Here is a 24,655-nt window from a genome sequence, read left to right as displayed (position 1 = left end):
GTTCCTATGCAGAAGAGATATTCGGGGAGATAAAGCAATCTCAAAACAGTCAAAACCATTTAAAAAAAAGAATAAAAGCAGGAAAGAAACGGAGCATAAATCACATAACTAAGAGGCTAATAGGCTTTTTAGTTGCTGCACCGGAACTAAAATGTCAAAAGAATATGTCGAAGTTGGAAACTTCCCACTCTACATCGTATTAACTTATTTTAGAAGATACTGTAAGTAAGCTTTGCTATGACGCAGAAACCCCTTCCTATTCACGGCTTGGCTATGGTTACTTAGTGGTGAGGGGAAAACACGCCACACATACTCAGAGACACTCTTTTAAAAAATAATTATTATTACGTTCTCTGGGTTTGTAAAACAGGTTGCCAGAGCTGATTCCTAGTACAACTTAAACGCCGATAGAGAAAACCTTGAATTCTCAGTGTTAACACGCTCGAAACTAGCAGCTGCGGCAATGCCAGGCAAAAAACACACGTGCGCTCAGCCGTCTCATGAACGCAACAGCCTCATTGCCCTTTCGTAGGTGTCCAACGTTATGCCTACATTTTAGCCTTTTCCTCTGTAGGGCTGAGGCGCTCATTCTCCAGCCGTTACTACAGCCACACACCTGAGTTCAGGGGGAAGAGAAAATAATTCTGCCGGACGCATGCAATAGACGCTGACATCTCAGCTCAGCCTGCCTTTTGTTTCTACAGGCAGTTTTGCAGACAGACCCAGGCAAGGAGGGACTTCACAGGCCAGGAAGGAGCCTCGAATAGCAGGAGCCGGGAAACAACGTGGGCTCCAAGAGGCTGTCTGTGAGAGAGGCTGGTGGCTAATAGCTTGCTGGCTTAGCCTGGGGGCTCTCATAGACACTTAAGTCTAGCCCAGAGGGGGTGTTGTGCAACATGAAAGTAGTGGCTTTAATCAGGTAAAATAATTGCTGGGGTGGGGAGCTGCCCTCAGTTGATTCATATTTGTACTGAAAGGTTTCTCGAGGGGAGGGAGTCCTAGAGTCCCCCACCCACTTCCCCCCCTTCTTTTCCTGGAGGAGGAAAGCAGTCAGAAAGGTTACAGGTGGAATACAGTAAAGATCAGTCTTGACCGCTGGTTATGCCAGAGGGGATGCCTGATCAATCTCCTTTCTGCCCCTTGGTGCCCGCTCGACCTTCTCACGTTTCTTGTTTTTCCTCGCAGTCTAGGCAGATTGACAGATCTTTAGTACAGCCGAAAATCGCTTTGTGGGGCTGCACTTTGCCCATCTGCAGGGGTGGGGTGAGGGGAGGATTATGGGCTGAGCATCTAGGGGGACGCCTACAGAGGGGAAGTGCTCCCTGGAGTGGGGGGGGGGTCGTGTGTTGTAGTTTATGTTTGCAGGGATTTATTCTTAGGCAAAAAGTAAAAGTGTTGTGCCTTTCTAAACTTGCTAGGGGTTCCATGCATCATTCCAGTCCTTCAGACCTCAGCAGGTATGCTTGCTCATTTACGCAAGCACATCTTTTCCCCACACTGCTTCAGTCCCCAAGCAGTTTCTTCCCCTCCCCTGATTCCTGCTCACCTCCTTGGGCAATGAAATCTGCAGTTTGAGGTAACAGGCCTTTGTCACTGCAGTAAGTTTCTATGCACTTGAAAAAACTAACAAGACACTTGAAGTTTGAGGGCACCTTTCATATCGCATTTTTAGGAATGATGGTATATGCACTTGTATTTATTGTACATATAGTGTGTGTGGATATATTCTACCTATTATTGTAAAGTGAGAATGCCTTTCCCAGAGTGTCTCTCTCAATCTAATACACTAATTTCCAGATGAATTTATTTAAATAAATAGTGCTTTTCAGCAAAGAGTGCTTTACATAGAAATGAGAAAGTTCCCTGTACCAAAGAAAAGAAACAGTCTAAAAAGAAACACAAAGGAAATATCAGCAACAGCCACTGAAAGGGACACAGTGTTGAGATGGCTGAATGAGGACAATTGCTCTCCGACTGCTAAACATAAGAGAACCATCACTTTAGGTACCTCTTTGCCCAATTAGGGTATCTTGGTGAAAATGAGCACATGTGCACTTCATACATGGATGTAGACATAAATGAAAGTACAAATTAGAACCTCTCTGAGCAAATGGTTACTGCTGGTGGTCAATTTCTAGTTTAGGTTTCTTGATTCAGTTTTGAAATTGATAACATTCTAAGAAAGCTGTGAGCCAGCCTTGAGTATTTCCCATGAGAATTCAGTGATCCTTATTTCAAGATATTCGAAATCCAAGGATCCTGCGTTGGCTTTTTGATCGCACAGTCCTTCATCTCTCACAATTGGTTTTCTGAAATAACCAGGAACATGTTGGTGCCAGCATGGACATAGGGGAAGGGTAGGGTCAGCACATAAAAAATAATGTGGTATGAAAAATAAATAAATCCCCTGATCACATTATATAGGAGAAGGCACACATTGTTATTGCTTCATTCAGAGATCAGTGTGGGCCCAGCTTGCATTGTGTCTTGTGACAACTGGATACACTTATATAGGATCAGAGTTTTCGGCCAGGCAAGTGAAACACAAAGGTTAGGGGATTTAACAGAATTTTTAGGAATCTGCAATGTGTCCTGCATTATTCCCTGCACACAGCTATAAATTGCTGGACTGTCTTCAGGGAGAAGAACCACAGGCCCTTAATATCAGCCTGCTGTCCTTCCACCCTACATTACTTGTATATTAGAAGCTGGCTCTCAAATATAGGAGAGTAGCAAATTGTGTACTAACTGTAGTGAAAGAACTATGAGTATTTTCTGGGTGGGAGAATTTTGCCCTACAGTTTGAGTTTGAAACTATGTTTAAGCCTTCAGTATTACATTCCTTCCACAGATGTTAATAATCTTCTTGAGTCTGTAAAGTTAGTGATCAACATACACAATTCATCACCGACGTTTCTGATCCACTGGAACTGCTGCACATGTGAAAGGCAGCCCTGGTGGTGTTGTGGAGGCAGGTAGGTGCGTAACTTTTGTTTCCAATGGAAGTAGCGCCATGGAAGCACCTGTGTACTGTTTTAGGTTGTGCAACTGCCCACCTCTGCCACACCACTGGGGCTGCCTTTCACATGTGCAGCAGCCCAACGGATCAGAAATAACCCCTGCTAACTTGGCAAAGAAGCACCTTTTAACGTGATGATTCTCTTTATTGAGCAGGGGAAGAGTAACTAGCTCTATCCACCCCCAGCACAGTATCTGCAGTGACAGTTGCTGGTATCTATCTTGTGTTTTTTTTTTAGAATGTGAGCCCTTTGGGGACAGGGAGTCATCTTATTTATTTGTTATTTCTCTGTGTAAACTGCCCTGAGCCATTTTTTGAAGGGCGGTATAGAAATCGAATAAATAAATAAATAAATAAATGCCTGCATTGGATTGCACCACATATCAGCTGGTGTATTTGGGTGGGTTTTCAGCTCCTTTTAGACTGGGGTGGGATTTGTTGCTTGCTTGCTTGATATCTGGTATTAACCTATTTCCTGAAGGTTGCAACTGTTGCTGCATTTCTGGGGTACATCATCAAATGGCTGTGTGAAATACACTCTGGATGAGAGGTGCCATTGTAGTGAATGGTTTCAGTTGGGTAGCAACTGATGCTGCTGTTTCTTGGAGAAAGCCTTTTGGAAGGCTTTATTTGACAGTTTCTCTCATTTACATTTAATTTCCAAACTTTTGAGAAAAGTTATCCTTCTGTGGTTCTCCTACATGTAGATGGATCTAGCTTTAAAGGAAAATATTGGATTGTCAAATCCAGTCAGAAAGCTGTCTCTGGCCATGAGTCCTTTTCCTTGCCAATAGATAATATATCCAGCACTAGAAGGCAGCATACAGGTACTAGACCTGGGATAGTGGTGTTTAATAGAACAATAGAGTTTTAGAGTTGGAAGGCATATTTGAGGTCTTCTAGTCCACCCCCTTCCGTCAGTACTGGAAACTGCTACAACATCCCTGAGAGATAGTCATCCAGCTGATGTTTGAAAACCTTTAATGTTGGCTGAGTTCACTTCTCTCAATCAACATGAGTGGCAGATTCCCTCTGTCCTATCAGCTATGGGACAAAGGGGTACTAAGTCTCTGAAGTGGCCAGGTGGCAGAGAAGACATAGACTATGAAATGTCTGCATGCATGTACACACTATTATTTCTGCAGTATATGTTCGGACAAATATATTTATATGGTGGAATCCACAAATAACTAAGTTGTTATATATGATATTAACCTATTGAATTCGGTGGGACCAAGGCAGATTAAATGAACTGTGAGCTGTAGTTATTTAGATATTTCATTGGACTTCGTTATACCCTCTTTATTAGTCCTTCTTCAGATCTGTCTAGCTTTTTTTGTTTTATGTTTGCATTTCACATGTGCTTGCTTTTCTTTAAGAGCACAGCCATACTGATGTTCTCAGAAATAATAGCATATTGAACATTTTCTTTTTTAAAGCCAAGGGAAATTATCTGTAAAGAATCAAGCATTTGTGCATCACAAGTACTTTGGTATTTAGCAGCTTTCATTCTGCCTAATGTCCTTAGCAGCTAAATTGCCTCTGATGGCAGTCTTGCACCCACACAACGTTGTTTAGCATTTGAGATTCACCCCATGTGAAGTCACTGAAAACTCAGGTTTAACAATGAGTGCTTTTAAAGCTTGCTGCTTTGTTTTGTGGAACACTGTCTTTGTGGAAAACTATCTTATGCTCAAGTTTTGTTTTTTGTGCTCAACCGAATAGCACTATCCTGACTCATTTTTGTATAAAACTCAAGATTACAAATCCAGTCCTGCTTCCTTTTCATCATGCAACCTTCTTTTAATCTTTTGCATTCTGTATATTTGTTGTATTTGTTGTACTAGTAATTTAAAGATTTCAGTTATTAAGTTAATATAAAATGCATATTTGTAGTCAGAGGCAAATTTGTGGCTTGGCTGCAATTTTTAGAATGTGTTTTGGAGCAGAAAAAATTTGTCCCAGAGAATTATCAACAGGAAACAAACAATTCCTACCATGGAAGAATTGCACGGTGCTCTCGTAGGCAAATGGACTTCAGGAGCTTCCCATTCTTGTGCGAAGAGCTCGGTTTGTGTGGTCAGAACCTTCTGTTACATTTTTTCAATTTCTTAAGCATTTCTGAATGTAGTCATGGGGGATGGGGAACTGTGTATAGAAACTTCTCATCTCTCTGTGTTGTCAATTTTAAATAAGTCTCATAAAATGATTACAGGGCTGATCTTATTAGAGAGCTTGTTTGATAATAAATTAATACAACTGATCCTTTTTATTCCAGTGGTGGGAAAGACAGCTGCTACAATATGATGCATTGTATTGCTGCTGGGCATCAGATTGTTGCCTTAGCCAATTTAAGACCTGCAAGAAACAAAGGTGAGAACCCCTCCTTGCTTGAGAGTTGTCATACAGACTCCTCCCACAAATGCACTGCTCCACATTCCCTAGAGGGCTTGCACTGAGAAGTTGCCATTGGATGATGATCTGTGGTTTGAGCCAGTTAAAAATTAGCATGTTCTGCCATGCAGGGCAAAACTGAATCTCTCCTGAGTAACACAGGTTCACTCGTACTCAGCTGATCTGTTTGCTTGCTGGAGTACATAGAAGAGAATATATTGAAATGATTTGGTATTCTGTGATCCACATCAGAAATGTGGAATGATGTCATTATTCACACAGAATAATGTGAATAACACACAGAATGATTGTTTTAAGTGTTGTGGTAGATTTTTTTTTTTAATATATGGAAAGAGATGCTTCTGGCTACCAGTCATCTTAAGTTATCTTTTAGTTCTATGGCCTGAAGAACTTCAGTTGATAAAAAGACTGTTAAGTTCTGCATTAAAAGTCTGTTTAAAGAGTATCTGACAAGATTTTTTGGAGTAAAACTTGGTTGTACCTATGTCTATTTCCATTTCTGTTAAATTAAAAATTAAAAACCGGTAATTCTTGCTATTGGAAGTAAATATCTGGCATTGATACAAATAGATACATCAATACACACACACTTGTATATGATGCACTATAATTATATAGCAAGTACACTTGATTGTCTAAATCTGTTCTGACATTATTACTGTTGATTATTTCATTTCACTCAAATGTGGTTAGTGTTGATATTCTTTGCATTTGGGGTTCGTTCCCAATTAGGGGAGACTTGTTCCTTGAGATGTTCTCAGTATCTGCGGATGTTGTCTGCAGATACTGAGGTTTGCAAGTGCAGATCAGCTGGGAAGACTGAGCATTCACGTGTATAGTTTGAGTTCCTTGCAGGGTGGATTTGATTTAAATCAAACTGATTTAAATCACGATTTAAATCACTAGCAGGGTGGATAAAAATCAATGATTTTTTAAAAAAAATAAAAAAATCGGATTTTTTTGATTTAAATCGGATTTTTTTGATTTAAATTGGATTTTTTTGATTTAAATCAGATTTTTTTTTAAAAAAAAATCATTGATTTTTATCCACCCTGCTAGTGATTTAAATTGTGATTTAAATCGTGATTTACATCAGTTTGATTTAAATCAAATCCACCCTGGTTCCTTGTGGTTCTTCTTGGGAATTGACCCACTCAGTTGAGCCCTAACTTGCATTTGAAACAAAACTTTGTGTGTGGAAAAAATTCCTTCCTTCGTCCCCTCTCGTTTGTTCGTTTGTCCCTTAAGGGTCTCTACACTTACTATAATAAACCTGATTCTTGTTTCAGCAGTCATGATACTTATTAGATAATATTGTTCTACTTCTTGTCTCACTTATAGAGGATACAGATGAGCTGGATAGTTACATGTATCAAACAGTGGGACACCATGCCATAGATCTGTATGCTGAAGCAATGGGGTTGCCTCTTTATCGTCACACAATTAAGGGTACCAGTGTAAACACTAGCAGAGTATATACCAGGTGTGAAGGTGATGAAGTTGAAGATCTTTATCAGCTTCTGAAACTTGTGAAGGTACGTTGCATGACAATTTCAGTTCTTAAATTTAAAAACAATGAAGTATTAAGTATGTTTAATTAGGCTTGTAGATTTGCCAGTAGTTACTTGTCCTCCTGTATCCATCTTTATTTGCTCCTGAATATCTTCCTACCCCATCCCCATAAAAAGTGGATTTAGATGAAATGGGTCTTAATTTATTGTTTGTTCTACACTTTATTTTTACTTTCTCACTTCACTAAAGATCCCATTATAGCAGCAAAAACTGATTTATGCTGAGAAATACAGAAGTTATACATAAAGCACATTATATGTTTCTTTTGATTTAATGTCTTCCAGGTTTTGCTCAGCTGATAAGTTTTGTTACCTCTGAGTAATTTTTTTGTATCTTTTGTTTCTGGGCTTATTGCCCTGAGTTATGCCAGGCCTTGTTGATGAGATGTGTTGGACTCTCCTGAAGGGGATGATGCAGGGGGTGTGCCTGGCAGCCTTGGGGCAGCTATTGCTGTAGTGGTGGGGAATAGAAGAATTGGCACTGGCAGAACAGCTGGCTGTTATAGGGGAAGAGAAATTAGTAATCTAGTATCTATTTATGCTTCCAACTGTTTTGACAACTCTCAGGTCTTGGGGAGCAGCACCAACTACCCACAGAGCCGAACCTTGCTCCTTTGTAATGCCAGGTCAGTTCAAAATAAGACCAAAATTGTCCATGATTTGATCATGGATGAGGGAGCTGACCTGAAACCTGGTTGGGGGAGGTGAATGGCCCAGTGTGGGCTCAGCTTCTCCCTCCAGGTTTCTCTGTTCTGGAGCAGGCTAGGGGAAGTGGGCGGGGGTGTGGAGTGGCTGTGGTCCATAAAAATACGATCTCCCTTACCAGGGCCCCTGTGAGACAGTTGACTTATATTGAGTGTGTATTTCTGAGGCTGGGAACTAGAGATAGATTGGGGAATCTGTTGGTGTACTGTCCACCCCGCTGCCCAACTGACTCCCTAACTGAGCTGACGGAGCTGGTCGCAGAGTTGGTGTTGGAGTCTCCCAGGCTCTTGGTGCTGGGGGACTTCAATACCCACTTTGAGAATGGCTTGTCTGGTGCGGCTCAGGAGTTCATAGCGGCCATGACAACTATGGGCATATCCCAATTAATTTTTGAACCAACTCATGTTGCCGGCCACACACTGGATTTTGTCTTCTGTTCAGATCGGGGGGTGTTCCGTGGTTGGGGGATCCGGTGGTTACTCCATTGCCGTGGACGGGCCACTACCTGGTTAAGGTTGGTATCACGGTCACAATCCACCCCTGCAGGGGTGATGGACCTATTAAGATGGTCCACCCGAAAAAGGTTGCTGGACTCAGCAGGTTTCTAAAAGGCCTTGGAGGGTTTCGATGTTGGTGCAGCCAGTGATTCTGTCGATTCCTGGGTGGGAACCGGGAATAGAGAACTCACCAGGGTAGTAGATATTATTGCTCCTAAGCGTCCCTCCAGGCCTGCTTCTAAGATGGCCCCCGGTACACGGAGGAGCTGCATGGGATGAAGCGGCATGGTAGGTGACTGGAACGCAAGCGGAGGAGAACTCGGCTCGAATCTGACAGGATGCAGCATAGAACCCATTTGAAGACATACGCAATAGCAGTGTGCGCAGCAAAAAAGCGTTTTTGGTCGCCGCGCATTGCGTCTGCGGGTTCACGTACGGCAGAGTTATCCTGGGTGTTGAGGAGTATAATCTCTGCTCCTTCTGCCTCAAATCTGCTCCCGGAGATACTCTGCTGTGATGCCTTTTGTGGGTTCTTTGCGGATGAAATCTCCTGTATTTGGGCCGACTTGGACTCCACTATTGCTGCAGGGTCTGTGAGGGAGGTATCCAACCATCCCTCTTGAAGTGTTAGGTTAGATCAGTTTCAATCTGTGACTCCTGATGACGTGGACAAGCTGCTTGGAGTGGTACGGCCTACCACTTGTTCTCTGAATCCTTGCCCAGCCTGGCTGCTTTGTTCTAGTGGAGAGATTGTTGGAGATGGCCTAGTTAATATCATAAATGCATCGCTGAGGGAGAATAGGGTGCCTCCCTGTTTGAAGGAGGCAATAGTTAGACTTCTTCTTAAGAAGCCTTCCCTGGATCCCTCAGCGATGGATAGTTATAGGCCAATCTTTCCTGGCTGGGCAAGGGGAGCTCCAGGTGGTTTGGGAGGAAACTGATTATCTAGACCCATTTCAAACTGGCTTTAGAATGGGCTATGGGGTTGAGATAGCCTTGGTCGGCCTGATGGATGACCTTTACCGGGGAATCGACAGAGGGAGTGTGATTCTGTTGGTCCTCTTGGATCTCTCGGCGGCGTGCGATACCATTGACCATGGTATCCTTCTGGGTCGCCTGGGGGAGCTGGGAATAGGAGGCACTGCTATGTAGAGGTTCCGTTCCTATCTCTCGGGTAGATCCCAGATGGTGGAGCTTGGTGACAGTCACTCCTCAAAGCAGGAGCTGTTATATGGAGTCCTTCAGGGCTCCATTCTGTCACCAATGCTTTTCAATATCTACATGAAACCGCTGGGTGAGGTCATCGGGAGATTTGGTGTAGGGTGTTATCAGTATGCTGATGACACCCAAATCTACTTCTCTTTTTCATCTGCATCATCAGGAAATGCTGTTCATTCCCTAAATGCCTACCTACAGGCAGTAATGGGCTGGATGAGGGATAACAAATTGAAGCTGAATCCAAGCAAGATGGAGGTGCTCATTGTGTGGGCTTAGAATCTGAGGAGTGAGTTAGATCTTCCTGTGGGTTACACTCCCCCAGAAGGAGCGGGTGCACAGCTTGAGAGTACTCCTGGACCCAGGCCTCACCCTGGTATCTCAGGTGGAGGCTATGGCCAGGAGTGCTTTCTATCAGCTTCAGCTGATTTGACAGCTGCGCCCATTCCTTGAGGGGCATGACCTCAAAACAGTGGTGCACCAGCTGGTAACCTCCCAGCTTGACTATTGCAATGCGCCCTACGTGGGGCTACTTTTGTACATAGTCTGGAAACTTCAATTAGTTCAGAATGTGGCAGCCAGATTGGTCTCTGGGGCAACCCGGAGAGACCATATGATGTCTGTTTTGAAACAGTTACACTGGCTGCCGATATGTTTCTGGGCAAAATACAAAGTGCTGGTTATTAACTTTAAAACCCTGAACAGCTTAGGCCCGAGTTACCTTAGAGAGTGCCTTCTTCTGCGTGATCTCCACCGCACATTAAGGTCATCTTAGGAGATTCGTCTCCAGTTACCACCAGCTCATCTGGTGCCGACTTGGAGGTGGGCCTTCTTTATAGCTGCCCTGGGGCTGTGGAATGCGCTCCCTGCGGAAATCCGAAATTTGAATTCTGTATTAGCCTTCAGGAGAGCCCTTAAAACGTATTTGTTTGGCCTGGCTTTCCATGGTTTTAAAATCTGTTTTAATATTCTAACCCGATTTTGGGGCTTTTAATCACTGTAATTGTTTAATTGTTGTTTTAAAATGTTTTTAAATTGTTAATTGTTATATTGTTTTTAATTTGTTTTAGCTCTTTATTGTTTTAGTGGTTTGTTTTAATTGTAAACCGCCCTGAGCCATTTTGGAAGGGCGGTATACAAATCAAATAAATAAATAAATAAAATAACGATAGGTCACAGTACTTTTTCCGTTCCAAATTCGTTAGAGGTGATTATTCTAAATTGTTATACTTCTGTACAAGTTGTTGTTATAGCAGCAAGCCATTGGAAAAGTGAACACTGCTTTAACCAGATATCTAAGGGGAATAAGGTGCCCATGGACAGCTCCTATAAGCATGGGATTTCCCATTCACTTCAGTGGAGAGAGCATATCTCTGTCTACATCCCTTTCTCTCATCCACTTCTGCTCCTTTCAAAGTCAATGAGGAAGCCTGTATAAACAGAAAACTCTGTGAATGGGTTGAAGCTATCTTATGTGCAAACAATAGCTGAACTAGAGGAGTTGGCAAGTTATGACCACTTATTCTGGGCCAGTGGTATCGAGGGCAAGGGATGTTTTTGAAGGTATGAGAACACATGGAAAAACAATAAAATGGCTGACACGCAGCATATCCTTGAAGATGGAGCAAGAGATCTCTGTCCTTGTAAGGTGCCAGTAAACTAGCTGCGTAGTGAGAATTAGCTCATAGCACTACATGCATGGAGGGAGATGGGGACACAATTTTTGCTTCTCTCCCATCACTTCAAAAGCCCCTTTTCCTGCCAGCAGTAAGTTCCTGTGAGCTGTGAGACCCTCAGGGACATATTCTTGGCAAATAAAAGGAAGAGAAGTGAAAATCGCATCCTCGTGTCTCTCTGCATGCAGTGCTGCAAAACAGCTAGTTTACATACTCCTTTTAAGGCAATGCTGCATGTCAGCCAATGATTTATTTTTAAAGAGACTTCACTATAATTTTCAAATCTGAAAGTATGATGGCTGAATATTCACTGTGGTCTTGATAAGAGGGGTTTAGTTTGCAAGATATTTAACACTTCTATTGCTTTATTATAGAGACGTGCACAAAACAGATTTTGCATTTTGTTTTGAGCTCAAAACAGAACACAGATGGCTGAAATATTTCATGAAAACAGTGGTTGACCTGGTTGTTTAAGCATAATAAATCTCAAATGTTTTGAGTGTTTGGGCCATAGGAAACAATGGGGAAACTCATAACACCCCTTGTTCTCCATGGGTAGCTCCTGGATATACCAAAGTGAGTTACGTGTTAAGGCATGATGGGTGCTGCCTGCCACCCAAACCACAAAAGAAGTGGGGAAGCAGGTGATTTAAAAAAAACATTTAACCTCTCCTCAAACCCCCATAGGATTGCAAGTCAATTGGAAGCCAGTGCCAGAAAACTAATAAGCAAGAGAAAAACAGGCTTCCAAAATGGTGTTCGAAATGTTACAAACTGAAACAGGGTTGTTTTGTTTCAAGCTCAAAACAGGCCCTTTATCTAACAGGTGTTTTATTTCAAGCATGAGACACTAAAAAAGACCTGTTTTGAGTAGAAACCTTTTGTACATCCCTTCTTTATTTGAGGTTTTATGTTGCTGTTGCTGTAAACATTTACCTTTTGGTACTGTTGAGCCACCTAATGACACAGGGGGAAATAACTTGCCTAGCGAGCAAGAGGTTAGTGGTTCGAATCCCCTCTGGTATGTTTCCTAAACTATGGGAAACACCTATATTGGGCAGCAACGATATAGGAAGATGCTGAAAGTCATCATCTCATTCTGCATGGGAGAATGAACCCATTCATTCTGCCAAAGAATAAACCCCTTCTGTATTCTACCAAAGAAAACCACAGGGCTCTGAGGTTGCCAGGAGTTGACACTGACTTGATGGCTCAACTTTAGTTTACTGTTGAGGCTTTGTATAACTGAAATTCGTTGGGATAACTCCTGGGATGGGAATTACAGGATATCGTAAAAATTGAAGGATATCATAAACAGAGGCAAGGGAAGGTAAATAGCATGTTCAGAGTTGTGAGTTTTCTGGAAAACTCAGAATTGGAAAATGTTCTGCAAAAAAAATGCCTTCCATTTTTTTCTCATGTGCATAACATTTCTCAGAAAAACATTTCTGTGCATGTTTTCCTGATGCCCTAAAGAAATTCTCTTGGTGACTCTGAGCCAGTCACATATCTCTCAGCCTAACCCACCACACAGGTTTTGAGGCTAAACACGCTGCTTTGAGTTGCTTGGAAGAAAACTGGGATATATATATGTAAAAATAAAATAAATAAAAATTTTACTTGACCTATAAATTCTGTAACAACAAATCCCCAGACCTCTACTATATTACTCTCCTGTTTACAAATCAATAAAACATTTAAATGAGGGAGCATAAACTGAAGCTGAATCCAGATAAGACGGAGGTACTTATTGTGCGGAGTCAGAACTCCAGAGACGATTTTGACCTACCTGTTCTAAATGGGGTTACACTTCCCCGAAAGAACATGTCTGCAGTCTAGGAGTACTACTGCATCCACACCTCTCCCTGGTTTCTCAGGTTGAGGTGGTGGCCAGAGGGGCTTTCTATCAGTTTCGGCTGATACGCCAGCTGTGCCCATTTCTCGAGATTAATGACTTCAAAACAGTGGTATGTATGCTGGTAACATCTAGGCTGGATTACCTCAATGCACTATGTGGGGCTGCCTTTGTACATAGCCCGGAAACATCAGTTGGTTCAGAATGCAGCAGCCAGGTTGGTCTCTGGGTCATCTCGGAGAGACCACATTACTCCCTTGCTTATGGAGTTACACTGCCTGCCAATAGGTTTCCGGGCAAAATACAAAGTGCTAGTTATAACTTATAAAGCCCTGAACGGCTTAGGCCCTGGATATCTAAGAGAGCGTCTTCTTCACTGTGAGCCCACCGCCCATTGAAGTCACTTGAGGAAGTCCCTCTCCAGTTACCGCCAGCTCCTCTGGTGGTTACTGGTTGGTTGCTGCCCCGAGATTGTGTATTAAGATACGATCCTCCCCATCTCTGGCTATTTTTAAGAAACATCTGAAAACCCATTTTTTCACCCAAGATTTTTCAGCTTTTTAAAATTTGTAGGTTTTAATGTTGTGGATTTTGAATTGTTGAATTGTTTTAAATTTTTATATGTTTTAATTGTTTTATTTAACTGTTAATTGCCCAGAGACTAAAGTGCGGGCAGTATATAAATTTGATAAATAAATAAATATTCACACATTTCCTAGGGATAATCACCTGAATAAATTAATTGTATCTTTGAAATTAAGGGAAGCTTACCTAATATTGAATTGACATTTATTCATGGTTAGAAATGTATTTATGAAACAATGAATTTTTAGAATTAGAAAATTTTTCATGGAAAAATAAAGTATGGAAAAACTTTCAGAAAGTTTTCAATCCCACATCTCAGCATGAAATTTTAAAACTGTGTGCACCTGCACAGAAATCCAAGAGAGTGAATATGGTAGCCCAGTAGAGACCATTTGAGTAAAAATAAATGAAGGAAATAACAGCATTGTAGTTAGAGTACTACAGTGTTCTCTAGTGCAATAGTATGGATTGTTATACCAAGAAAAGAATGTAGAGGATACTTTTCTGAAACAAGTTACAGAAGCTTCAAGGAAGCAAGAATTAGTAGCAATAGGTGGCATCGATTACCCTGATATATTTTTGGAATCCAGTTTTGCTGAGCTTTAAATCTCCAACAGATTCCTGACATGCCCTGCTGGCGACTCTTCTTTCAGAAGTTGGTACTCTTCAACATTTTTATCAGTTGACTTACATGAAGAGGTGGATGAAATCTCACCAAATTGTCAGATGACACAAAACTGAAAGGGGTAGCTAACACCTCAGAAGACAGGAGAAAAATTCAATGTGGTCTTGATAGAATGAAAAACTGAGTTGAAACTAACAAAATGAAATTCAGTAGAGACAAATGCAGAATTCTGCATGTAGACAAATAAATAAAATTAAATGCACAGGTATAGGATGGGGGATACCTGGCTTGGTGGTAGCACATCAGGAAAGAATCTCCAGATGGCAGTATGTAGCAAGTGGAAGATGAGTCAGCAGTGTGTTGCACTGCAAAAAAAGGCCAATGAGATTTTAGGCTACATTAATAAACCATAGCAACCTAATGGCACAGCGGGGAAATGCTTGACCAACAAGCAGGTTGCTGATTCGAATCCACACTGGTACTATATTGCGCAGCACTGATACAGGAAGATGCTGAAAGGCATCATTTTATACTGTGCGGGAGCAATGGGTAAACCCCTCCTGTATTCTACCAAAAGAAAGCCACAGGGCTCTGTGGGTGTCAGGAGTCGAAATAAAGGCACACTTTACCTTAATAAACCACAGTTTCCAAGTCACAAGATGCAGTAGTTTCACTTTGTTTCATGCTAGCCAGACCTATCTGGGGTATTGTGTCCAGTTCTGAATGCTGCACTCTAAGGAGGAGGTAGGCAAATTAGGACAGGTTCAGAGGAAGGCGACAAAGAGGGTCTGAAAAATAAGTCCTGTAGGTAGAAGAAACATACATTGCAGTATGTTTAGCCTGGAGATGGGGGGACATGACAGCACAACCTGGAAGGCTGTCATATAGAAGAGGACAAAGACAAGGCTCCTTCCAACTCTGAGGTCATTTACACAATCAAAAACCCGGGTCTATTTGGGTCTGGGAGCAGTTTATGCTCCAAATTTTTGTCTGTGTGGAAGCAAGGTAGAAGGAAAAGCTGGGTAGCATTTCCTCCTACCTTGCTCCCACTAGGGATGTACACAGAACTGGCAGGGGCCGATTCGAGGGTGGGGGAGGCTGCATTCCCTCCCCCCGCTACATCCCCCCCCCGGTGAATTCTCCCCGCCGACGCTCTCTTAAAAAATGGCCCGGCAGAGCAGCAGTGTACTTCCCTGCTGCCCTGTTCCCTCCTCGGTCCGGAAGTGACTGGACGTACCCCGTGCACAAGCATCGGCTGCTACAGGGAGATCTCTGATAGCTTTCAGGGGAATGTTTTTCATATGGACAGACTTAAGGGAATATTCTGTAGCACTTTAATTTGGGTTATAAGCACAAGAAGGGTTCAGATTGTTTATTTTGTTCATGTGTTTATCTTAAATGCCATTAATATGTCCAGCAATAACAACAATTTTTGCCAATTTTTAGTGAAAAGAACCTCATTCCAACATCCAGAATTGTAACTTCTGCACATGGAAACCTCTTTTGTGTGTGTGTGTGCTGAATAGGTGGTCATCACTGGGCCAGTTGCACCAGCACACGCAAGCAGGACTGTATTGAGCTGAGAGCCTGCTTGCCCTAACCTCACTGCAGAGAATCTTGACATCTGTTGGGGGCGTCCTTTAATCATGTGTGGTGAGGTGCTCATCTGAATTGCCTCTCTAAACATGCTCCAAAGTGCATGTAGAGGGGTGGTTCAGATGGATGCCCCCCCTCCCCCCTCCCTGATTAAATGACAACCTGGCAGTGCATCACTTTGTCTTCAGTGATGTTGGAATGGGTGCTCTCTCAGCACCTGATTGCATGTGCTGGTTGGTGCAAACCAGCCCAGTGTTATCTCTGGAATGCTAGTACAAATGATCATTGGGGTGTGCGGCTAATGGGTTGCTGAGGCTGTGTTTTTAGCTTTTCTTTATTTAAAGAAAAGGTTACAAACAAATCTGAAAGAGCCTGCAGCTTATTTCAGCTGTAGCTCATGGCTGAAGAGAGAGACTAAAACAAACAGCCATCTCTGGAGAGACAAAATGGAGACTAACACTGGAAGAACAAAGAGGGCAGCACTTTTATCCATGACTTTAAATGCCCACCCCCCCCCCCCAGTGGTCAGCTTAGAACTGATGCTGCCACAGTCCTAGCTCCAACAAAAGCGTCCCGGCAAGCATCTCATTCAGAATGGATGTCCTTATTGAAGCTGGAATCCCGGCTTCCATAGAACACAGTTGGAACACACACCCCGCCTCGCCACCCCAATATTTTAGTTGGAACAGCTTATTTCCCAATATAACTAAAATAAGCGTATTGTGAACTTTTGTTCCTTCACATGACCTGAAAGGACTAGAGATGCAAATGAAGAGACAGAAGTCCCACCGTGCTGTAAACTTGTTTATTTAAGCCCAACACTTATCGGCCAAAGCTGCCTTCAGGGGCAAACTAGGACACATAATAACATAGAGAATGTTAAAATACACAATCATTAAACACTTAAAAAACAATAGTGTTGAAACGACCTGTTATGAAAACTGTAATCATTGTACACTTACATATAATCCAATGTAATCCTGTCACAAAAACACTTCAAAAAGGTAACAATTTAAACAATAATTTAAAATAGAAGCTCAGTTTTGAACTAAAATAAAAGCTCAGAGAAGACTGTGATAAGAAAGTAGACTGAACCTGATAATGACTGCCATCTAGACTAATTTGTGTATACTGAATGATGTTTTGCACGCACAATGAGAGCGGGGTGATTTTTGCCAATCCCCTTTTCCCTCTGCAGCCCTTTGTGCCTCATGAAAATGTGTCCCTGAGGGTCCTGCAAGCTTCAGGGACATATTATTTTGATAAGACGTTGGTGTCTGTCATATTGTGGTTTCATTGATTGATCAGTTTGAATCAGGTTGGCAGCATTTGCCTTTAGCTGTTAAACGCCACCTGCATTTTCTGTTCACCCTGACTCTGTGTGTTCGTATTAAGGCATCTGTCTTAAATGTCAGTACAAAATCACGTTTTGTGATAATGTGATAGCATAGTTGTTGGTATACTCATTCAAGCTTCCCTGCCAGAGCAAAAAATCTTAGGATCATTCTGTAAGCAGTGTAAAGAGAATGCGTTATTGATCAGTTTAATTAAATGATTAATGACAGGACAAAGTTTCTCTTCATTTTCCTCCAGACAGCATGGACTGAATACATTGCTATTATCTTGAGAATAACAGTCAGTTATGACATAAATTAATGCTAATGTTAAATCTTGACAACTTGTGCTTTGGAAGTTTGTGCATGATATTTATAACTATAGTTGAAAGAGATGTTATCAAGTTGTCTTGGACTAAATAAGTGAGGTGTTTTTTTGTTTTTTTTTTTGTTCAGAGCAGATATTAATTTCACTGCAAAAAAATTTAAAGATATAAATATATGGAATCAATTGCATTAATGATAGACATTCTATAACTGTGCTTTTGCAGCTGAATGCATTTAAAGACAGTTCTAAAATTGCACTTGAAGTCTTGCATATGCCAGTAAATAAGTGCGTAGTTTATAGGGGGACAATAACTTGAAGAAAGAGTTCTTATTTATTTATTCTTCATGATAGGTTTTTATTTTCATAGAAAAGTAATGGAAGCTCTGATCCGTTCCTTGCAGTGGGGAAATTAGTTGCATATAATAATGGGTGGCCTGGGATGGGGATATCCATTAAAAGTCCACATTAAAAGAAGCATCCAACCAGTTTAGTGAAACCTGGGTGAGCACTGGAGATGGAGATGTATGTTCAGTTGCACATATAGAAAACATCTGTGGCTTGATCTCCCAGGGTGTGATTTTTTACAGATTAATTTCCTTAAGGAAAGTAAGCTTATGAGATCACCTGGCATTCTGTGTGTGTCTCTCCCCCCCCCCGCCCCCACTTCACAGTGCCTGGACCAATATGAACCAAATTGGGTACAATTGTAGGGATACATTGGGACACCTCAGTCGTGTAGTTTGTGATGATGTCATCCACACTGATTTAAGATGGCAGACACATAAATGTTTGAGGTGCAAATGGGCTAACTTGAGAACCACCTAATTAGTTAGAACAAAATTTGCTACAACTGTAGGGACACATAGGGACATCTCAGTGGTGTAGCTTGCGGTAATGTCAGCCACCCTGATTCAAGATGATGGATGCGTTAATGTTTGAGCTGCAAGTGGGCTGAGTTGCGAACCACTTAAATGATTTGAACCAAATTTGCTACAGGTGTAGGGTTGCCAGAACCTAAGGGGTATACTCGTGAGTCAAATGGGCCGTAACCCAGAATTTGGCTTTTTAAAAGCCAAATCTGGCCACCTAGGGGCCTGCCAGCTCAACGGTGTAGTTTGTAATGATATCACCCACCCCAGTTCAAGATGGTGGGTGCATGAATGGTTGAGACACAAGTGGGCTAATTTTTAGATTGCCCAACCGATTTGTACTAAATTTCGTACACTTGTAGTGAGTGACACATAGGGACATCTCAACGGCATAGTTTGTGATGATGTCAACCACCCAAATTCAAGATGGTGGATATGTGGATGTTTAAGGCTGAAGTGGGCTAACTTGTGAAGATGGTAATTATAAATTAAGTTGATAGTGAAAGGATAGTAGGCAGATTAATTCTTACCAAAACAACTTGTGTTTTTTTTAATAAGGTAACAGTGGTGTTGCATTATATGAAAGCTTTGTTCAGTACTTGTCAGGTGAGATGTAAACTTGTAAAATAAAGAGTAACATGTTGACATCTTTTGGAATTAGATGCTGGAGTCAAAATAATTACTCTAGCCTGATCCTGTAATAATTGTTCTTTTACATGGTCTCTTGTCTTTTACACCAATGGGCTTTGCACCTGCGCAGAGACCTCGTCGGAACCTAACAAGCTCAATTATCCTGCTTAAGGTAGAACCCCGCCCCCAGCTGCTATATGTGGTTGTGCCACTCCTCATCCCCTCAGTCCTTTGTCGTCCGTGCTTCAGTCAAAATCATGGAGATTGCAGCTCGGCAATGAGTAGGATTGTTTGTCCCCTTGTTGTTATATTTTCCTGCTTTCCTCTTCTTTAGTCGTTTATTTACTTCATGCAGTTGCGTTCTTTTTCTTGGTGTTTTGGTTTTTTTCTTCTGGTCTTTTCTTAGTTTGTACCTTGGTCCCGGCTGGGATGGGGTGTGAAGGCCTGCCGGCCATTGGTGTGTATGCTGGGCATGACAGTCTTTAAAAAATGTGTGTGCTGTGGATCTAAGATCTCTCTAAGGCTTGGCTTTGTAACAATTTACAAAAATGGCCACATCAGCACTGTCTAATCGTCCGGAATCTGCTCCTGCCGAGGTTGAAACCTCAGTTTCAATATTGTAATTGACGTCCTCCGTCGGTGGGCTGCCTATGGTACTGCAAACTGTGACTAGGACAGAGAACGTGCAGAAGCATCCTCTGCTGCAGGTGTCAGAATCTTCCAACCTCTGCTGGGTCGAAGCAGAAGAAGAAAAAGGAGAAGCTGAAGATCCAACATGACTTTCCAGCAGGTCAGCACCTTCCTGCGATACCAAAGAAGAAGAAAGTTGAGCCAAGCGCCACGCCTGAAGGCCCGTTGGCCAAGAGGTTGAAGCAGGATCCTTCTTGGGTGGAGTCTTCTACGTATCTAAATGTGCGGAGGCTAGGGAGGAGCAGTTGGTACTGACGGATGAACCAGAGGGTGCTTCTTCCGGCGAAGAGGCCTATTCACCTTATCAGCCGTTCTTCTGGCTGTGTTCTTCTGGCTTACACTACAAGGCCTGGGCTAGGATCAAAGATCTACCATTTGAGGGCACTAGCCTTTTCACGGAGCAAACCGATGATACGCTCCAAAAGGTACAGAAGATGCGGAGCATGGCGAGGTATATGTCATTCTCTTTTCTTATGCTCAAGACACAGGGGCCTTCCCAGTGGCTTCCATGTTAGCAGAAGTCGTCCTTCCAGCAGCACTCCCCTTTGGACCGGTCCTTTCGTGGAAACAAGTCCCAGCCCCATCATAAACTGGGCTTGCAATTGAGTAAACCACCCTTTCAGAAACAACGCCAGAGCACTTTCCCCAAGAAATAATGACTCGGGGGAATTTTCGGACTCGGCTAGCGCTGTTTGCGGGCAAATAGGGAGAGATGACGATGGACCAATGGGTCCTATCCTTAATATGTTTGGGATACACCCTCGAGTTCCGGGTGACCCCTCGTGGTCCCAAATCGTGATCACTCCATCCACTCCTGACCTTCACCAGGAAGTAGCCGCTCTACTTTCAAAGGATGCGATAGAGTGCGTCATCGAGCCAGGAAGTCCCGTCTTCTACTCCCGGTACTTTATAGGACCGAAACCAGATGGGGGTCGACTCCCCATATTAGACCTCAGGGCCCTAAATCGACACCTAGTGTACAAGCGTTTTTGGATGCTGTAGATACCAAATATCTTGAGCATACTGGAACGAGGGATATGGATGGTGTCTGTTGATTTAAATGATGCCTAATATCATGTGTTGATCAGAGCACAGCACTATCATTTCTTGCGGTTTCAGATAGGGGGATCCCCTATCAGTTCAAGGTGATGCCCTTTGGACTCATGACAGCGTCAAGAGTCCTTACGAAATGTCTAGCTCTGGTAGTCGCATTCCTACAGAAAGGAGTGCAGGTGCTACTGTAACTAGATGATTGGCTCGTCCTGGCACAGTCCGAGTGGGCGGTCTTGGAAGCTCTCGGGATCGTGGTTCAGACACTGCAGGGCCTTTTCAAGATCAATTTTGAAAAGTTTCAACTGGTACCGACTCGACAGATTTAGTTTATAGGCCTGATCTTTGATACAGTGTCAGAGAAAGTCTTCCTCATGGACCAGCGCATTCCAGTGCTCAGAGGGCTAGCTTTGACATTCCTTTCAGGAGGGCCGCAAACCATGTGATCTGTTCAACACCTACTGGGGCACAACACCTGCTCAACACCTGCATAGCCACCACCTATGTTTTGCCCCAAGTTCCCTTCCATTTGTGTATCGTTCAGAGGTGGTTTCTGGACATGTTTGACACTCTTCAGGATCCTGAATACCTGGAATGGGCACCCCCCCAGCTGGGTGTGCACCTCGGTGGTGTGGTGGACCAAGTTTCCCCATTTGGGGTTCAGGGCTCCCTTCAGAGTTCTACCGTCACAATGGGTGATCACCACTGATGCTTTGGAACTCGGGTGGAGAGCGCACCTAGACAGTTCTCGCCTGAGCGGGCATTGGTCTCCATGAGAGAGCCCACCACATCAATTACCTGAAGTTGTTGGCCATATTAATTGCCCTCAAAGGGTTCTTGCCCAGAATTTCGGGCTGTGTAGTAACCGCACAGACGGACAATACCACAGCGAAAGCCTACGTGAGTCAGCAAGGGGGCACATCTTCGAGGAGCCTTCTGTTCCTCTCCCTGGAACCTTGGAGTTGGTGCTTCACACATGCGGTGTTGCCCCAGGCAGTTCACATACAAGGTGCCTTGAATGTCCAGGCAGACAGATTAAGCAGGCCATTGATGGTTTCCCACGAGTGGGCTTTGAACAGCAGTGTTATGGAGGACCTATTTGCTCAGTGGGGGCCTCCAGTCTGGATCTGTTTGTCTCTCAGGGCAATGCCCAATGTTCCCTTTATTGTTCCGGCGGGGGGGGGGAGGTGGGGGTTCATTGGGGGATGCCCTTGCCCTGCCATGGACAGGTTATGTGTTATATCTATTTCCCCCATTTCCCCTAATTCCGAAGGTCCTGAGCAAACTGAAATGGGGCCGTTCACACGCCATCCTGATAGCGCCTCGGTGGCCCAGGAGGCCTTGGTTTCTGACCTTGAAAAGACTAGCGATGTCTTGGAAGAGGCTTCCACCTGTTGTCCTGTTGTCCCAGGACAACAGCTGGGTACTCCACCCAGATGTCAAATCCCTACACTTGACAGCCTGGAGGATCCTACTGACTTCTTGCCTAGATTGAGAAACATTCTGGTGGCGGTTGGGAAACAATCTACACAGAAGTAATATGAACACAGATGGACTCATTTTTGTTCTTTTGCTGTTTTGTATGGTTTTGATGCATTTAATCCCTCTGTGCAACATGTATGCTATTATTTGAGGTCTTTAAAGGACCCTGGTCTGAGACTTTCCTCCCTAAAGGTGAATCTAGCGGCTATTGTGGCCCATTCTCCCCCCATTGGCCTTCATGGTTCAAAGACCCATTGGTCAAAACTTTCTTAAAAGGCATTTCTCATGTTTTTTACCGATGATCCTATCATGGCACCAGCCTGGGACCTGTTGGTGGTGTTGGCTGGCCTGCTGAGACCCCAATTTGAGGCCTTGGCTTTGGTAGAGCTGCGCCTTCTAACCTAGAAAGTTGCCTTCTTGGTGGCAATCACCTCTGTGAGGTGAGCGAATTGTAAATTTTAATGGTTGATTTACCGTATTTACAGTTTCACAGGGACAAGTGGTACTTAGACTGGATGTCCAGTTCCTCCCAAAAGTAGTGTCTATGTTTCACCGCTCTGCACCTCTCACTCTTCTGTGTTCTTCCAGAGCCCCTCATCAGAGGCGGAGCATAGGTTACATTGGTTGGATGTCAGGAGGGCATTGCCCTTCAACGTTGAGGTCTGCAGAATGGAGGAAAACACCCTCCCTATTTGTTCTCTATGATGGACCCTTTAAAGGGCTCCGTGTTTCTGCCCAATCAATGTGCAGGTGAATAGTTTCGACAATAGAACTTTGTTATCAGTTGGCTCGTAAGCAGTTGCCTGCCACGGTTAAGGCACGTTCAGTATGGTCAATAGTTATGTCAGTGGCCTTTGATTGGTCGATCCTGTTGGATGTAATTTGTCAGGCTACCACTTGGGCTTCACCGCATTCATTTATCCACCATTATGCAATTGATGCCAGGGCAAGAAATGATGCTGTATTTGGCAGAAGTGTTCTGCAGTCCATTTTCAGTTGATATACTGGATTTGAAATAAAGGTTATGCTGCTTTTAATGTTGCTTGTGTCTCTTCCCTCTTCCTTGGGTGCTGGCTTGTTATGTGCCCATTGGTATAAAATACAGAGACCACGTCGAAGAACAACAGGTTACTCACCTGTAACTTTGGTTTTTCTAGTGGTCATCTGCACTTTTGCAAGCCCTCCTGTCCTCCCCACTGGGTCTCTTGAAGGCAGACTCTGTGACTGAGGGGATGAGGAATAGTGCAGCTGCATATAGTGGCTGGGGGCGAAGTTCCCACCTAAAGCGGGAATTGAGCTTCTAAGGTTCCGACGAGGTCTCTGCGGAGGTGCAAAGCCCATTGGTGTAGAAGTACAGATGACCGCTAGAAGAACCAAAGTTACAGGTGAGTAACCTGTTGTTGTTCCAAAGAACAAGTGCTTTTTGCAGGTCAATATGTTACAAGATTTCTTGTACCCACAACAGAGACTGATGTAAGCACAGGGAAGGATGCCATACACACATGTATGGCTTACAAAAAGCCACACTTGATTGCTTATTACAGTTTCCAGAGAGAAACACAAGTTGTCATATGCAAATACAGTGGTAAACCTGCCTGCTGACAGTGGCCTGGCTGCTGGGGATAGGTTTGAGGAAGCCGCTGACACAAGGAGGCTGATGATATAGGCTCTTCTACTTCTAAAGGAAGTCAACATCCCAAGTGAGTGGCCTCTGACCTCCAAGGCCCTTTAAGGGGCTCCCCCTGCAAGGGAAGGAAGGAAGCTCCACTAGCTATTTGACTACGACTTGTGCTCTACCCAGATACCACACTGTTTAATGTGGTTGGTACCAGCAAGCTGGCACAGTGGGGGAAAAGCTTGTCTAACAAGCAGAAGGTTGCCGGTTTGAATCCCTGCTGGTACATTATTGCGCAGCAGCGATATAGGAAGATGCTGAAAGGCTTCATCTTATACTGCGCGAGAGGAGGCAATGGTAAACCCCTCCTATATTCTACCACCCCCCCCCAGAGCTCTGTGGACGCCAGGAGTCGAAATTGACTTGACGGCACACTTTACCTTTATAATGCGGTTAGTATCCAATCTCTTTTGCTAGAAGTGCCTTTTTAATAATGGAAACCAGAGTCCCACAAAAATTCTGGTTTTGTATAGATCAGGGATTCTCAACGTTGGGTCCCCAGATGTTATTGGACTTCAGCTCCCATAATCCCCAGCCAAAGGCCACTGGGGCAGGGGATTATGGAAGCTGAAGTCCAATAACATCTGGAGACCCAACGTTAAGACCCCCTGGTATAGATTGAGCACACATGCATATGATTAAGGAACTATAATAAGACTTTGCTAACTATTTTCTGCAGCTGTTCATGCATTCTTGAAGCCTCAGGAGTTGGTTTAGACCAACAGAGAATTGACCAGCCTCATAACCTGCTCCTTTGGAACTCTCTCCCCCTACAGATCCGGCTAGCCCCTTCCTTACCAATCTTCAAATCGCTATTGAAGACTTTTCTGTTTCGCCA

General features: G+C 43.4%; 1 protein-coding gene across 8 annotated transcripts in view; it reads left to right on the top strand.

The window, feature by feature from the left end:
- The first annotated feature begins 623 nt into the window (after positions 1–623).
- Positions 624–24,655, top strand: part of DPH6 (diphthamine biosynthesis 6) — a 370,426-nt gene continuing 346,394 nt past the window's right edge. For 6 of the 8 annotated variants that reach the window (XM_053286588.1, XM_053286584.1, XM_053286586.1 and 3 more), the window contains exons 1-3: positions 625–919; positions 5,298–5,392; positions 6,776–6,969. In XM_053286588.1, the coding sequence (XP_053142563.1) occupies positions 897–919; positions 5,298–5,392; positions 6,776–6,969 (312 nt within the window). In that variant the 5' untranslated portion in view covers positions 625–896. Of the gene's footprint in view, positions 920–5,297; positions 5,393–6,775; positions 6,970–24,655 lie in introns of all 8 variants that reach the window. The other 2 variants (XM_053286587.1, XM_053286583.1) reach the window with 1 other exon arrangement.

This window comes from Hemicordylus capensis, chromosome 1 (genome assembly GCF_027244095.1).
Source record: "Hemicordylus capensis ecotype Gifberg chromosome 1, rHemCap1.1.pri, whole genome shotgun sequence".
NCBI classification, from domain to species: Eukaryota; Metazoa; Chordata; class Lepidosauria; order Squamata; family Cordylidae; genus Hemicordylus; species Hemicordylus capensis.
This window is presented reverse-complemented; position numbering and strand designations above follow the sequence as displayed.